At 63.3% G+C, this 16,298-nt stretch overlaps 1 protein-coding gene across 1 annotated transcript in view; it reads right to left on the reverse strand.

Moving 5' to 3' along the window:
- Window positions 1-15,907, reverse strand: part of FIBCD1 (fibrinogen C domain containing 1) — a 30,506-nt gene extending 14,599 nt beyond the window's left edge. Inside the window, exons 1-5 of the mRNA XM_049630334.1 lie at window positions 15,761-15,907; window positions 8,891-8,965; window positions 7,813-8,292; window positions 3,565-3,724; window positions 3,055-3,191 (exon numbers count right to left, since the gene is read on the reverse strand). Of these exons, the coding sequence (XP_049486291.1) occupies window positions 3,055-3,191; window positions 3,565-3,724; window positions 7,813-8,292; window positions 8,891-8,965; window positions 15,761-15,832 (924 nt within the window). The 5' untranslated portion in view covers window positions 15,833-15,907. The remainder of the gene's footprint in view (window positions 1-3,054; window positions 3,192-3,564; window positions 3,725-7,812; window positions 8,293-8,890; window positions 8,966-15,760) is intronic.
- Window positions 15,908-16,298: the final 391 nt, after the last annotated feature.

Below are 16,298 nucleotides of genomic sequence, written 5' to 3' on the forward strand. Positions count from 1 at the left end.
GATGTTCTGAGTTAGGAAAACAAGAGAGCTTTTAGCCCCCAGACGCGGATCCGGGAGGCGTAAGGGCTCTCCTCTGGAGCTTGAAGAGAGGTTTGTGGGTCTGTCTGTCCCCGGGTCTTTGGGGGACCCTCAGCTGCTCTCACACCGGCTCTGCCCTCTTGAACGCACTCGCCAGGCCCCCAGGCCCTCACTCGGGCCTCCCCTGTCGCCACCAGCTCAGGATAGCCGACCCCTTTCAAAACTGACCCCGTCCGGCCTGCCGCGCCTTCAGGTCCCTCCACGCATTTCCTGGAGAAGCTTCCCGCTCCCCTCTGCCTGGACATCAGCACAGCAGAGATGGCACCAAGCCTCTTGGTGAGAAACGGAGGCGTCCTGCCAGCCTCTCCCTGAGGCCCCAGGTGCCAAAGGCAGAGACCTGGGAGCCCATCTGGGGACCCCTGGAAAACGGCTGACCCCGTGCCCTGCTTCGGGTCCCCACGACTGTCCCCTGGACTGTGGTGGACGCCCTCTTGGCAAAGAGCTCGGTAAGAGGCGGGGTCATACATATCTCGGTCATCATTGGGTCGCCAGTGCCTTGCACACGGTCAACCTGCGTCCTTCCCCATCTTCTGAGATTTGGGGGGAGGCAGGGATGACTCCCACCATGGCAGCTAAAGGCTCCAGCCGCTGGCTTTCTCAGCCTCCCTCGCGGTGAGGGTCGTAGGCACGCGGCCCCGGCCCCACCAGTCAGAACAGCCGCTGGCTCGACGGCTGGGGAAGCAAAGAGGCAGGGACACAGGGGATCTCCTTGAAAGGAACCGCGGGCTGCACCCCAGGCCCGGACCCATCCTGGTGGGGGTGTCCGTGCCCAGGTGTGGCTGTGCCCAGGGCTCCGTGCCAGCAGCACTGGGGTAGGGCGGTTTCGACCAGGTCATGCCTTGCTAGCTCTGGGGGACTCCATTCCTGGCTGCCTGGCCCTGAGCTGGTTTCTCTGGCCTCCCAGCCTCCCTCCGGTACATTCCTTTCCTGCTTAAATCAGCCATTTCCTGTTGCTTGCCGTTAAGACCTCTAAGTAAGGCTCGTGGGTATCCCCATTTTCCAGCTAAGGATGCCGAGGCTCAGAGAACTTAAGTACCTTCCCCAAGATCACACAGCAAGACCGAGAGCCACACCCGAGTCCGGCTGTGGATGCCGGAGTCCAAGTGCGTGACCGCCAAGCTCCCGACCTCTCCGGCAGAGGCTCAGTTACAGGCTTGTCGGCGGCATGAGGGAACCGCCTCCTGCTCTACACTCTCCCTGCCCCGCTCAAGGATGCACAGTCGGGTTATAGCTCCGGAGGCACAGTTCTTATGCCGTCTTTCCTCTCTCCAGCACCCTCAATGGCTCCCCAGCGCCCGGCCCAAACCCCACAGTCTGGGTTATTGGCCCCAGTCTCACCTCATCACATGTCCCGGCCCCCAGTTGACTCTGTTTCCTGGAGAGGCTGCGTGCCTCCTGAACCCCAGACCCTTGTCAGGTTGCTTCCTCTGCCTGGAAAGCCTTCTCTTTCCTTCCCACTTCCTGTTCTCGCCGGCCTCTTAAGGCTTATCAGCAAAGCCCCCTTCGCCAGGAAGCTCGCACAGAGCCTCCCCTACCTCTGCTTACCGTCACTTCTTGCCCCCAAATCCTCGCAGTTGCCAAGTTGTCTGGGACGACTGCGGCAGGGCCTTCCCCATCTCTGTGCTTCCCCAGCCCCCAGCACGCAGTTGGTGCTCAAAACCTGCCCATTTTTGAAATTAAATGTGAGGCCGAGAATCCTTAAAAAGTCGGCTTTACTGGCCCTGCTTTCATTGCCACTGGGCATCCCAACCACGGCCGACTTCGGGGGGGGGCTGAGCAGCTTTCGGGGTGGATGCAGATGTCCAGGGACAGTGGTATAGGTTGTTCACTGCTCTAGGGCATCTGGCCAAGAAGCAAGGCTCACATCTACTCATCTTGCCAAGCCCAGGGTGCCAGTGTGCCAAAAGGAAAGGACATGCATTTTTAATTCATACAAAGTCACCCAATGGCCAGTGGCAGCCCTGTTGAAGCCCAGCCCCCAAGACGGAGCTGCAGGAGAGGGTTGGAAGGCCACTGATTTGAGTGGGAGAGAGACGGCAAGCTCACTTCCTATCCCAGCTCTAGAATGGGAGGGGGGGAGGGGTCAGCAAACCACCCAGGACAACTCCTGCCTGCTGCCTGTTTTTACCTGACTTGTGAGCCAAGAATGGTTGGAACATGTTTAAATGGCTTTTAAGAAGCATAAGAAGAATATCTTAAAATATCTTGTGAATAATAGAGAGTACGCGAAAAATGTATGAAGTTCACATTTCCGTGTCCACAAGTGTCACTGAGAGAGTCCGGCCAGGGGCCTCTCCCCGCCACTCCGCCCCCTTCTCCCAGCTCCGGGGAGATTTCAGGGCCACCCATGGCCACCCCTCCCCACCCTCCCTTGGCCGTGGGGACCTTTCATGGCTCCTACTTCCCACCCAGCCAGGAACCAGAAGGTGCAGGAAAGTCACGGAAGTCACGACAGCTCTTTGGCAGGAAGTCATCGGGGTCTCTGCTCTCTGCCGTGTGCCCCCCCCAAAAGGGGACACACACACATCACGTATCGGGTAACTCAGAAGACAGCATCTACACACGCCCTTGAACTCACATCGGCGACAGGCGCCCCGTTTCATCACAGAGCCCATCCCCGATTTGCCCGACACTCCCGGGGCAAGCACTGTGTTCCCAGAGCCCCGAGGATCGGGGAGCAGAAGGTGGCTCCACGGACAGGTGACGGGGTGTAACATCTGCTCCCGGCGGGGCCTCAGTTCATGGCCTCCACTTGCCCTGTGCAGGTTTCTGGGGGTGTGGCGTTCCCGGGTGAGATTCGAGGCAGGTTTGTGGGGGCCAGCGGGCACACAGGCAGGCCTGGGCCAAGGGCAGAAGGCCGGGTGAGAGGCCGCTCAGAGTAGCCGGGATCGTGGGCACAGTCCCCTGGGTCACCCCGGCCTGCCTGGGCGTCTGCGGGGCCGAGAGGAAGCCGGCCGCGCAGCGCGGGAGACTCACCGTCCAGCCGCCGCCGTCTGTGCGCATGTCACAGTAGACCTGGAAGCCGGCAGGGTAGTGTGTGGGGAAGACTGAGTAAATGCCATCCTCCTGCTGTCCGCTCAGGAGCACGTCCAGGCAGTCGCGTGGCGGAGAGCCTGCGACAGGGAACACAGTCAAGCTGGTGCCCTGGCACCTGTGTCCCTCCCCACCCCCCTCCGTCCCTGGGTCTCCCTGATTTGTCAGTCTACCCTGCGGGGTCATGTGGGCTCCAGGGCACCAGCCCTGGGGGCAGACCTTGGCTCTGCTACTCCCTGCGTGCCTTTGGGTGAGTGAGCACCCTCTCTGAGCCTTGCCTTCCTCATCTGGAAAAGGGGCACAGTGGGCCGGGAGAGGGCTCAACAGAAGGGTGCAGGTCGGGCGCTCCGCGCTGCCTGGCTGCAGAGAGTCCTGAGCGAACAGGAACAGCGTTTCCTTATCAGAGGGGTGGGGGAGGGACCACGGGGGTACAAAGCTGGGCACCCCACTCACCGCTGGCGCAGCCCCGGGGCCGCAATCCCCTGGCAGGCGCCCTCTGAAGGTCAGCCTTGACGCGGGGCCGGCCCAGCCCCCGGTCCCTCTGCAGGGCGTCTAGTACGTCACTGACCGAGTTCACCAGGTGAGCCATGTGGCCTTGACTCTCGGAGAAAAGCTGTGGAGCACGGGGGGCCCCTGCCAGCACCCGCCGGCACGGGCCAGCCCCTCCTCGTATGACGGCAGGTCCCCACCCTGCCCTGGCCCCCATCCGAGGAGGTCTCAGGATGGGGGCTCAGGTGGGAAGGGACAGAGGGGCTTCAACAGAGACCCGTGCCCCTGCTGCGCCCCAGGCCCTGTCCTCATCCATTTCGGGGCCTCAGCCCCGGTAAGGTGACTGGAGGCAAAAGCCCAGGTGGGCACCTGGCACCAGGTTCAAATCCCAGCCCACCCATTTACCAGGTACACGTGGGTGGGTGACTTAACGAAGCCCCGAAGCGGGGCCGACAGCAGGGCACGCAGGACCTGGCCCACCTCGTTCCACGAATTCCTAAGGCACCTTTCAGGCTACGAGACACCCTCACCGGTCTCTCCCGGTCCCCCCAGCAAGGCCCTGGAGGCAGGGGTGACGGTTCTGCAAACAGGAGGGGGCCCTGGGATACCCCACCCGCCCCGCCCAGCCCCCCGCCCCCCCACGCAAACTCCACTTTCTTGGGTCACAGCTCCCATGTCCACCGCCTCACCTCACCCCCACAGCCTTGCCAGGAGGGAGGACTTGAGTTGCTGTCCCCTGGTTACAAATGGGGAAACTGAGGCCCGGGAGGAGCGGTCCCTGATGGAGAACGACCTCAGGCCGCTTCCCCGGGGTTGACGGGCAGGAAAGGCACATAGGGTGCCCGGGACGGGGGCAGGACGGTGGGGGCAGTGGTTGGGACCCAGGCTCTGGCATCAGCCCTGGGTTTTGACTCGGACCTTCCTCCATTCGCTGGGCAAGTGACCCGGTTTTCCGGGGTGGGTGTGTGGGGTGGCTCGCCAGAGCACGTGTTCGGGGCCCGAGTGCTCAGTCCCCGGTCTGTGTCACTCCCACCGCTGGCTAACAGCCACCCTCCCCGAGATCCGGGTCTGGAGGCCTGTGGCTCGGTCGGCGCAGCACGGACCCCCTCCCCCTGCCCGCCCCGGGGACCTCTGGGCTGTGCCTGCCGGCTGAAGGGTCTGCGGTCCGTCACCTCCCCACCCTGGCTTGGCTCTAGGAGGCTGCAGGACCACAGGGAGGGGGGAGGCGGGGTCGCGGGCACAGCCGGCCAGCAAGTGCACGTGGAGCCTGCCCGAACCTGTCACTTGCCAGATAATAGCTCGTTGGAGGAAGGAAAATAGAAACACACACCGCCAGCAGTTTACAAAATAGGATTCTCGTTTCGTCCAGAAGCAAGGGCTCCCGCAAAGCTTTTACGTTCCTTGCCAGCTTCTCCTCTGCAGAGAGGGCTGAGGCCTGGGGGAGAGGCGCGGAGCCGGGCAGGGGGGGGACCCTGGGGCAAGGTGGCCGATCCCACCCTGGGCTTTTACTGTAGTGTCCTGTAGACAGGTTCTGCGGGTGGGGGTGGGGGTGGGGGTGGGGGGGAGCCCCGCGGCCCAGACGATGCAGACGGCCCCCAGGGCGCAGGGGACAGGGTGTGGGCACCAGAGATCACCAGGCTCATCGGTGAAGTCTCCAGGGTACTGCCCACCCTTCTGGGACCAGCGGACACGCTCGAGAAACTCAGGCGCAGCCCGCTCTTGCTGGCGGGCAGGGAAGACCTCAGTTTAAAGCAGCAAATGATTAAAGTTGAAAATGTACATATAAACATGCTCCGAATTAATAGGGAAAGTCAGTCCCTGCTCGCTGAGCTGCACGGATGCGTTAAAGGGGACGCGGCAGCTTTTAGGGGCAGTGATGTCAGAGTCGCTGCTTCGGGCACTTAGTCTTGTGACTGAGCCGAAAAAGGCCCTCTGCTTCTCTGAGCCTCAGTCTGCCCCTCCGTAGAATGGGCCCGCGATCTCCACTTCCTGGGGCCACTGTGCTACCAAGTGCTTATATTAACCAGCACTCCGTGATTCCTGCCACTACGATCCCAAAAAGGGATTTGCAACGGTGGCCCCCCGCTGACCGCGGCTTTAGTTTACAAATAATTTCCACCGTAATAAGAAAAGAAACGCTGGTCTCTCATGCGCCAGATGCCAGCTGAGCCCGGCCCAGTCGGGAGCTCCCACAATCCTCCTGGGAACAGGCTACCGTCGCCCCCGTGTCACAGGTGAGGAGACTCACCCCGGGGAGGGCCACTGACCAGCCCAAGTCCCACAGCCGCTGCTTGGTGGAGCCTGGACTGGATCCCAGCACGGGCCGCGGCCTCACCCCTGCAGGCAGCACCACTCAGCCCTGCTGCTCCCAGGCCAGTGGGTGTCAGACGCTTGTGCACACGAGAGCCACCCTGATGCTTAACTGTTGGGACCCCGGGGTTTGTGATGAGGTTCAGAGAGGTGCCTTTTATATGTTTATTATTATTGTTGTTATTATTTTAATTTGAGAGCGAGAGGGCCAGCAGGGGAGAGGAGGTGGGGCAGAGGGGGAGAGAGAGAAAGAGAGAGAATCTCAAGCAGGCTCCATGCTTAGCAGGGAGCCCGACCCAGGGTTCCATCCCGTGACCTTGAGACCGAGGCCTGAGCTGAAATCAAGAATCGGAGGCTCAACCGACCGAGCCACCCAGGCGCCCCGGAGGGCTGCCTTTTAGCAAGCGGCTTTGACACTTGCGACAGAGGGTGCCCGAGGGCAGTGCTTGGGGAAACCCAGGTCTGGGCCAATCACCTGGGGGGTCTGGGACGCTTAGAGGAGGGGAGCCGGGAGCCCCAGCGACATGGGGTCTCTGAAGCTACCCTGAGTCTGTAGGAAATGAGTCAAATTAAACATTCTTTTGAGAAGTGAACCTGTCAGGTGAGCCAAGGCACTCCCGGGCCCCCCTAAAGCTATCAGTCTTGCAGGAACAGCTCTAGGCCTCTGCATAGACCCCTTCCCCCCCAATCCCCACCCCTGCCCTAAGGGCCTGGCTGGCCAGGGGCTCCATCATGTGGAGAGCAAGGTGCGGGGGGGCAGATCACCCAGAAAACCTGGAGGTCTCTCCAGATTGATGAGACCCAGATTGATGGAGGGGGTGGCTGAACACTCTACCTCCCACCCCACCCTGGGAGGGGGAAGTGCCTTCCCATCAGTCACCCAAACAGGACGACAAGGGCTATAATTCCTCCAGCTGCGGCCTTCAGAGGAGGGAAAAGACCTATTGCTCATGAGCTGCAGGGCGAGCAAATGCCTGGGCGTCCCGGGGGTCGGGAAGGGGCTGGGATCCGTGGCAGGGTGGGGCTCGCCTCCTAGTCCCTAAGGACCTGAGACACAGGGGTGACGGGGTACAAAGCCGGAGGGTGGGCAGGGCATCAGGAGGCCAGATGCTGGGCCTGACTTGGCCACTGTACCCTGGACAAATCACTGTCCCTTTCCGGGTCTTAGTTTTCTTTTCTGGAAAATGGTGGAAAACCAATGAGATGGCCCTAAGCCCCTGATCCTATGAGGGGATCTAGGAGGGGAAGTTCTTGCCGGTGCTTCAGGCGCGGTCAGTGTTGGAAACTCTGCCCCCAGATCTACGGGGTGTTTGCTGGGACCTGACTCGGGTGCGGAGGGGACGCGGGGGAGGGGCAGGGGCGGTGGGGACAGGCTAAGGGGCCGGTGGGAACTCCAGCAGCTGGTCCCTCCTTCCCTGGAAAGCTGGGAGCATCAGATGGCAACGAATGGGGGACAGGGCGCTGGGCAGGGGGTACAGCTCTCTCCGGCCACGAGGCCCAGCTGGGGAGAGGGCTTGCCACTGACCAGCCACGTGACCTTGAACCTCCATTCACTACCCATTGGGGGGAAGGTCCTGCCCCACCTGCACCGGCGCACCTGAGAAGCCCCTCGAGCCCTGGACTTGACCGGACTCTCAGATGCCACAGGGTGCTACACAAACCCCCAGGGCCACCTGGACAGTGCTCAGGAAATGGGTTGAACCCTGGTGCCTCTAGCTGTGTGGCCTCGGACGAAGGAGCCCCTTCCCTGAGGCTCATTTGCTGGACGGCAGGTGGGACCAGCTCCCGGGGCCCTTGGGGATGAAGCGAGGCCGCGGACGTCAGGCGGCGGCACTGGGGGGGACACAGCGGCAGCCACCCCAGCCCCCTCCCAGGACCCCGGGTGCAGACACGGCCCCTTACCTGGATGAGGCGGCCCTGCTCGCTCTGCAGGGCGCCGAGCCCCTGGCCCAGCACGCCGAGGCCCTTCCGCAGCCCCACACACTCTGCCTGCAGCTCCGAGGCCCGGGCCAGCAGCCGGGGCAGCTGGTCCACCAGGGTGTCCAGAAGCTCCCGCTCCCGCTCGCCTGCCAGCCTCGGCTGGGCCTGAAGCTCCGCCAGGGCCTGCAGCACGGAGGCCTGGGCGCCCTCCAGGCGGGCGAAGCCGTCGGCGGGGTCGGGGCAGCGCGGGTCGATGAGAATGCTGAGGCGAGAGCTGTCGGCCCTCTCCACGGTGACCAGGGCGCTGTTGGCACCTGCGGGCCCGGTGCTGACGACGGGCGGGGGCGCCGTGCCTGGCACGTGGGTGTGGTTCAGGAAGAGCACGGCGCCCGTGACGGCCACGGCCAGCAGCACCGCCAGCGAGAGCAGCACCGTGCACAGCACGTAGCCGCAGCTTGGCCACTGCGGGCCGGCCCCGCGCACACAGACACAGAGACGGACAGACAGACGGACAGGAGAGAGAAGGGGCGGCATCAGGGGCAGAGCTGGGCTTCCAGCTCTGCCCAGTGGGGGGGGGGGGGGGGCGCCCCCGGGGGGGGGGGGGGGGGGGGGGGGGGGCAGCCTCAGGACGGGGCCTCTGGCCTTTGCGAGGCCTGGACGAGACTCAGAGGATCCCCTTCCTCTTGGGGACGGGGGAGAGAAAGGCAGAGATGACAGACAGAAGCCCGGAGGGGAGACAGACAGACAGGGACCAACAATACAGCAAGAGTGAGTGAGAGACGCAGGGAACCAGAGATGGAGAGGACGAAAAGAGAAACTGAGGCAGAGAGGCACAGAGACCGATGGAGAGAGAGGCACCCTTCCCCTCGCTGCCCCTGCCCTGCTCCGCGTGGCCTGCACAGGGCAGGCCCACCTCCCCCCTGGAGCCCTCCTGGGTCGGTAAGGGCTGCGGCCAAAGGCTCCCACGGCCTCAGGCCCCCCGGGCTGCCATTTCCGGTGGGGGGGGGAGGGGGGAACCTTGGCTGAGGGACCTCACCTCGGCGAGTCTGGGCGTCCTCACCTGTAAAGTGGAGGCAATAATGACACGCCCTGCCCCACACGTGGGTGTCTGCCGTGCAGACTCAGGAAGAGAGAGCTGTAACGGTGACAGCAACGAGAACTGTCACACTGTCACAGCGGAATGAGTGCCCGTCACTAAAGGTCCCTTTCGACCTGGAGCACCCACATCCCAAGTCCCCTGTGCAGGCCAGCCTCCGAGGCCATCGTGCACGAGTCTTGGGGGCGCAGGGTGACCGGCCCAGCACCTCCCCTCCCCTCCACCCCCCCCCCCCCCACCCCGTCTCCGCAGAGCGGGCCAACAGGCAGAACAGCCCTGGGGACCCTGGAGAGAGGGATCGCCCCCCCCCCCCGAAGGAGACGAGGGTTGGGGCAGCAGGGCAGTTGTGCCCTAAAGCGGGAAATGGCGGAGGAGGCACAAAGTGGGCTCGGGACCCCGTGGGGGCTGATGACAAAGGAAGCTAGAACAGAGGGGCCGCTCGTCAGTAAAGCAGGCACCGCGCACGCAGACGCACGGGCCGAATCACTCACAGCCCCAAAGGGGGCGGCCGGGGAGCATGACACGTGGGGAAAGCGAGGCCCAGAGGGTCACACAGCCCCTCAGAGGCAAGCTCAGGCTAGAACCGCCCCCCCCCCCCCCCCCCCCCCCCCCGCCCCCGGCCTCCTGCCTCCTCTCAGGGCCAGGCACCTTCTACCACCCACCGTGTTCAACTTTCTGCATTCGCGATGCATCTTTAAGTGAGTTAGTATGCGAACCCCCTGGCACCGTGCCCGGCGCGTTGTGCGCGTCCAATAAATATTAGCGGCTTTTATTGCCTGGCGATCAGTGTGCACAGAGCATCTGGGGGCGTTGGGTTGTTTATTTTCCTCCCAAAGTGTTACTTCTCTCTGTCACTGCTGCCAGGGTGCACCTTCTCGTTTTTGCACGTTTTCACATCTCCGACGCGGGGCGGTGGCGGGGGGGGGGGGTCCTGTAGGTGTAATTGAAGGCTCCCCACGGTGGTACGTAAATCAGCTCTGCATAGGCTGGTCCCTCAGCCCGAGGCACCCACGGCCCCTGCTCCTCTTTCGCCGACCCAACTCCCTCTCTTCCTTCAGGGCTCAGCTAGACGGCCACCTCTTCCGGGCAGCCTTCCTTGACTGTTTCCCCAGCCCTCCGCCACCCCCAATCTAGTTTTGGAGATGCTCTTCTTCGTGTTCCCATGCCCCTTCCTTCCCCCCCACCCCCCCCCCCGAGGGAGGGGGATGCTTATCAAGACCCACAGTCATCACCTTTGAATTCATTTGTGTACTCATGCAAACATCCACTCACTGGGTGTCCCCAGGAGCCGGGAGACTTGGGCTGGACCACCAGAGCCCCCCGGGGCCGGGCCTGCTCTCGCCTCCCCCCACCCCGCACAGAGCGGCCGCTTGTCACATGGATGGGAGGAAAAACAGATGGGCCAGGCCATTTCTCGGTGACCGTGCTCGGAAGGGGAGGATGTGAAGGCCCCGGGATCCACTCACGCTGAGCCCCGGACCCCGGGGCAAGGCCGCCTCTGACCCTGTGTGCCCCCTCTCCTGGCCGGGCATGGAACGAAGGCGACCTCCAGGCTGCCCCAATCCCCCGGTCGCCTGCAGGTCAGGGCCTTGCAGACGGGCGGGCACCACGTTAGCACCACCAGGCCTCGAGCACCAGCCGTGTTCCCGCCCCAGAAACGTCCTAGCGCCCCCTTCTCTGGCTGGATTCACGGGGAAGAGCTCAGAGGGCAGAAGAGCCCGAGCCGAGGACACACGGGAGGCGAGCGGGAGGCTCAGCATTTGAGCCCAGGGCCGGTGACTGGAATCACACCCTCCGGGCCGAGGCTACGTCTTCCCACAACGTTCTTGCCAGAGTCTGGAGTGTGGGGTTTGCGAGACAAAGCTCGGTGTCAGCAATCAGGCCCCTCCCGGAGTCCACGGGGAGACACCTTGCCCCAAGCAGCTCTGAGCGACGTCCTCCAACTGAATGGCATTAAGGTCCCCGGCCGGCAAGGCAAAGTGGCCAGCCGCATCCGCCCCCACCCACCCCGGTGTCTCCAGGACCCTCGCCGTCTCTCGCACCTGCTTCCACCCAAGCCCCCAGTCCCTGGAGGGAAGACGGAGGGTGCAGAGGAGGAAGAGGCTCGAGAAAGCCACATGGGGTCCCCTGAGGGGCAGGGGGATGACGGAGTTGGAGATGAAACAGGCCACTCAGCAGAGGAGAATTAGTCTTCTGAGATCACCTTAAACACGAAGTACTTTTCGTTTTTATAGGATGCTGTTTACGTGTCTCGCAAAGAAATCTGCCCGAGATAAGAAGGGGGGCTCCGGGCGCAAAGGGCAGGCCACGGGGCCGGGGCTGCTTTATCAGCCTTCGGCCGTGGCAGAGCCGGGTGCACACCCCGGGGTCCGGGCACACAGGGCCCCCGCCTCCCCTGGCAAGGAGGGCGGACGCTGGGAAGGTGTCCCAGGCGGTGGGCGTGAGAGGTGCCAGGAGCCCCGGGTTCGAGGTCCACTCTGCCACTAACCGCTTACGTGAGCCCCCAGCTGGAGGGATGTGGCTTCGTCCCCTGCGTGGCCCCCAGGGCTGGCTCCCCATGGCCGAGGGGAGGCAGGAGGTAAGAAACCCCAGAGGTGCCTCAGTTGAGGGCTGGCGTCTTTCCCCGCTGCCTCCTCTGTGTCCCCAGCCTCCAGAGGCGGCCATGGGGTCTGGCGGAGGAAAACAGGGCTCAAGAGGAAGGGACGCGCTGCCTCGATGCCCTGCTAGCCCATCGTGCCCAGCCCGCCCCCCCCATCCCCGTCCCCCCCCCCCCGGTCTTCTTCTTCTTTTGCTCAGGGAGCCAGTGCGGGAGCCCCCGCGGTAGACAGAGACTGGGCTCCCAGTATCAAACTGGGAAGAAGAAAAATGTCCCTCCAGGGGAGGCCAGGCAAGGTGGGATCCAAATGCACAGCCCTCCCCCGTCTCCTATGAGCACCCCAGCCAAAGGCAGGATGGGGTTGGGGTGTCCCAGAGACCCCCTAGAATGAGGGGCTGGTTCTTCGGCTTTAAGGCACCCCATGCTGAGGACCATCGGAAGCCTCTGGCCATTTGCAAGGTCCTAGGGGAGTGGCCGAAGGGGACAGAGGGGCAGGGCCTGGAGAGCGGCCCAAGTCCACCCCTCCTGGGGGCTCCAAGCTCCCCAACCTTTGCTACTCCTCAGAGGAGCTCGACTCTGGGTCCATCTGGGGGGGGCAGGGGGGTCTCCATACGCTTCCCGTGAGGGTCTATTCCCCACCCCCCACAGCCCCTGGCCTCCTGATGGCCCACCCGGCCCACTGACACCGAACCAGGTTCTGTCCCCACCCCTAACCTGAGCCCTCTGGAGATCCCCTGCACCAACTCGGCCTCCACCCCTCCAAAGCCGGTGCCTCACCGGGCTCCTTCCGCCCCACCGCCACCCAGGCAGCCACCCGGCTCTGTCCTTGTGCCCCCAGCCCTACCCCAGTCTAAGCCCGTCATCTGCCTCGAAATCACTGTGACAGTCTCCCCGCTGCCCTCCAGGCCCCACCAACCCGTTCCCCACGAGGCCGCAAAGGACCCTTCCTGAAGGTCCTGCTTAGAACCCCCCTAGAGCTATAGAGGCCCCCAGGGCAGGTCCCGCTGGGCCCTCAGGCCTAGGGCACCTGCGGGCTCCCCTCCCCCATCCTGCCCTGCCCAGCTCTGCACCTGCCTGGTTCCTTTCCTGGCTCCCAACACACCTTGGTCTCCCTCCAGGACGGATGCGGCAAATACCGTTCAGCTTAACTGTCACCTCCTCTGGGAGGTGGTTCTTCACTCCCACCCTGCCTTCGGGTCACAGCCACCCTGCTGGGCTAGATGGTGAGCTCTGTGGGGCTGGGGGGGGGGGGCCGGAGGAGGGCACGGAAAGTGACGGAAGGGAGTCCTTGGCTTGTCACCCCCGTGGCCCCTTCTTCCCTTACGTCACCCTCCTTGTCTCCCAGCCCCTGCCTAACACAGTGACCTCTACCCAAGCCCCAGGGAACAAGAAGACAGTTGCTTTTCTTTATGGTGCCTTGTGACAGTCCCTGACTGGTGAGGGTTTTTTTTTTTTTTTTTGGCTTCCCTCGTGAGACCCTAAGTAAGCTTCCTCGGGGCACCGGCTCGCAGCCGTGCATCCCAGCCGAGGCGGAGACTCCAGAAACAGTCACATCACGGAGTGAATTAAATGCCGCAGGGTTTAGGTTAGACAAGGGGAAGAACTTCCCGATGAGAAGTTCTTTTTCTTTCCGCAATGTTGCGAGAAGTTTGGGGTGGCGTGACCCCAGGGCTGCTGAGAAACAAGGCTCCCCCCACCCCACCCCCACCCCACCCCAACCCCGCCCAGGAGGAGCGGGTCACAGGGGGACTTCCTGCCCCGCCCTCCAGGAGAGAACTGTGTCTATTCCTAGATCCTTTCATCTGACAGACTCCAAACTCTGGCAAATGTTCCACCGTCACCTCCCGCCCCAAGGGTGTGAAAGCCCCTTCGCGCTCCAGGGGGAGAAGGGACAACTCTAACGAAGCGGGCTTGCCTCTTACCTGAAGCTTCAAACGAGGCTGGGGCTGGCACAGGCTGGGTCACTGTGCTTAGGTCTACGTGCTAGGTCACCAAGGGAGGGGGGAAAGGAGGCGGTGTTTGATGTTGCCCCAGGACCCTGGGGCCACAAGCTCTCAGCGGCCTCTGATGCCAAGGGGCGGAAGGCGGGGGCTCTGGCTGGGGCAGCTGGAATGTGTGCCCCCAGGCAGCAGCAGAGGGAGGAGGCCTTGAAGGCACATTTCAAACGGATCCCCCAGGAGCCCCCCCTTCCCCTTGAGACACAGCGGCACCTGCTGACTCCTCACCCAGAGCGCCTGGCTGAGGGCTTCACGCACTTCAGTTCAGCCAATACCCCTAAGCTCCCAGTCTGAGCTACATGGAGGGGCAGGAGCCTGGGCCCAGGGGAAGACGTAGAGACGGGGGCCGGAAGGAGCACGCGTCCAAAGGGAGCTCCTGATAGAGGAGGGACCCGGGGCCTGGGGGTGGGGGGGAGCAAGGCAGCGAGACAAAGGCAGCTGAGCGCCCCAAGCTAAATGCTACTGGGACCTGCAAAGGTTTGGAAATGTTCAGCCTAGTGTGGGGCTGGAGTTTGGCAACGACAAGCAGTCAGTCCTGGTAAGGGGGTAATGGGAAAGGAGAACGGGTCAGGCTGGGGATGGCCTTGAACGAGTCTAGGAGATGAGACTGCTCTTGCTAAGAGGGTAAAAAGTCAGGGGCGCCTGGGTGGCTCAGTCGGTTAAGCAGCCGACTTCGGCTCAGGTCATGATCTCGCAGTCCGTGAATTCGAGCCCCGCGTCAGGCTCTGTGCTGACCGCTCAGAGCCTGGAGCCTGTTTCAGATTCTGTGTCTCCCTCTCTCTCTGACCCTCCCCCATTCATGCTCTCTCTCTCTGTCTCAAAAATAAATAAATGTTAAAAAAAAAAAAAAAAAGTCAGATCTCAGCAGAAGAGTGACACCTGAGAGTGGCTCGGGGGTGCACCTGCCCGAAACAAAGAAACAGACTACCTGGAAGGCATTGGAAGGCGCTGGGGTCAGACCCAGGTTCGAATCCTCGTTCTCCTGCTAACATGCTGTGTGATCTGGGCCGTGCCTCGACCTCTCTGAGCCACGTTACCCTGTGACGTGGGAATATGCATCTCTGCCTAACCCCCAGGCTATGGCACGAAGTGAGGTTGGCCAGCTGGTCGGGAAAGAGCTCTGCGAACTGTAGAGGGCTGGGCCCCCACACCACGGCCCTGTCAGTCTGGACAGAACAAGCAGGTTGCAACCCTGGAGAGTGAGGGGCTGCAAGGCCCGCCCCCGCCACCCCCTTCTTGCCACTGCAAACACAAACAGCTCTTTCCCCAATGACATCTGTCTGGGAGAAATTTGAAATTTAAAACGGGCAGCCCCATTATTTCCTCTCCTTGGCGAGCGGGGGCCCCCTCATCTTGCCTGCCTGCCCCAGTCCCTTGGCAACCCGGCCTGGGGCAGCCCCAGGGCTGTCCCTCCGCTCAGCTCTGAATCTCCAGCCCCGTCTCTGGCCAGCCCCGGAGCTCTGCCCTCACCGCCCCCCCCCCCTTCCAGTGCACAGCCCTGGGCACCCTCCAAGCCTGCCCCCTCCACTGCCCCTGAAGACGCAGCAGGAAGGATCAAATGAACAGACGTGGAACCTCGGACCCAGGTTCAAATCTCAGCAGAGCCTCACGGCCTCTGGCAGGAGCAACCCTCTCTGAGCCTCGCTTTCCTTGTCTTAAAACTGGAGAATCATGATATCCAGGCTTCTCACATAAGACAAATATTTATCGATCCTTTACTGTATGGGGGAGGGGGGGGACAGAGCTGTTTAAAGTGTAAGGGTCCAGAGGAGATCCAGGGGATCGGCACCCTGCCAGGCACCTGGCACAGGGTGGTGCCCAGGGTGGAGAGTTAGCAAGTGATTAAGATGCCCATTGCCGAGGGGTGGAAACACACTCAGCGAGGGTGTGATGTCTGTGGTCGCACAGTTAACTAAAAGGCTGGTCACCCTGCGAACTATAGGTCTCTCACCCCCTCTGCACACGCGCACAGGGAGGCTGTTGGCGGCGCAAGAGGGCCCTCTCCCCCAGCGCGCGGCTCCTGCGGGGGTGCTGCCCCCGTCCGCACCCCGCACCCCAAGTTCAAGCCTCTTCTGGAGGAGGAGGAGAGGAGGGCGCCCGCCTCACCCCAGGCCTCCCGACCCTCGCGGGGTGCACCCCAAACTCCAGCCTCGAGCTGGGCGCCCACCCCGCCGGCTGGAGCGGCCACCACCTCGCCCACCGCGCGGGCCCCAAGTCCCCACGCCCCGGGCCCGCGTGTACCTGCGGCTTGTCACGCGGCCGGTCCTCAAGTTGGGAAGCGCCGCCCATGGTCTTCCACCGGTCGTTGACCATCTTCCGGCAGGACTGGCGGGGGCGCCCGGCGAGGCGCGCCGCTGCGGAGCGCAAAGACGCCGAGGTGGGCGCGGGCTCGGGCGCGGGGCGCGTTCTGCCCGCCAGATCCCCGCCTCGGGGCCCCGCGCCCGGCGGCCCGGGCCAACGGGGGTGCGTGTGCGGGGGTGCGCGGGTGAGGACGGGGTGCGCGGGGATGCGCGGGGATGCGCGGGTGACAGTGGGAGCGGGAGCGCGAGAGCAGCCCGCCCGCCAGCCCGCCCGCCCGCCGCTCGCGCTGCGCGCGGTCCCCGCTCTCCGCTCCCGCGCCTCCCCCTGCGCGCTCCTCTCCCTCCTCCCTCCTTCCTTCTCAATCTCCGTGTCTTTTTTGTCTCGGACTCTCTTTGCCTTTTATTGCTCCCCCGGCCTCCCTCCCTCTCTGTGTCACACACACACACACACACACACACACACACACACACACACACAC

The sequence above is a fragment of the Panthera uncia genome, chromosome D4 (assembly GCF_023721935.1).
Source record: "Panthera uncia isolate 11264 chromosome D4, Puncia_PCG_1.0, whole genome shotgun sequence".
Taxonomy (NCBI): domain Eukaryota; kingdom Metazoa; phylum Chordata; class Mammalia; order Carnivora; family Felidae; genus Panthera; species Panthera uncia.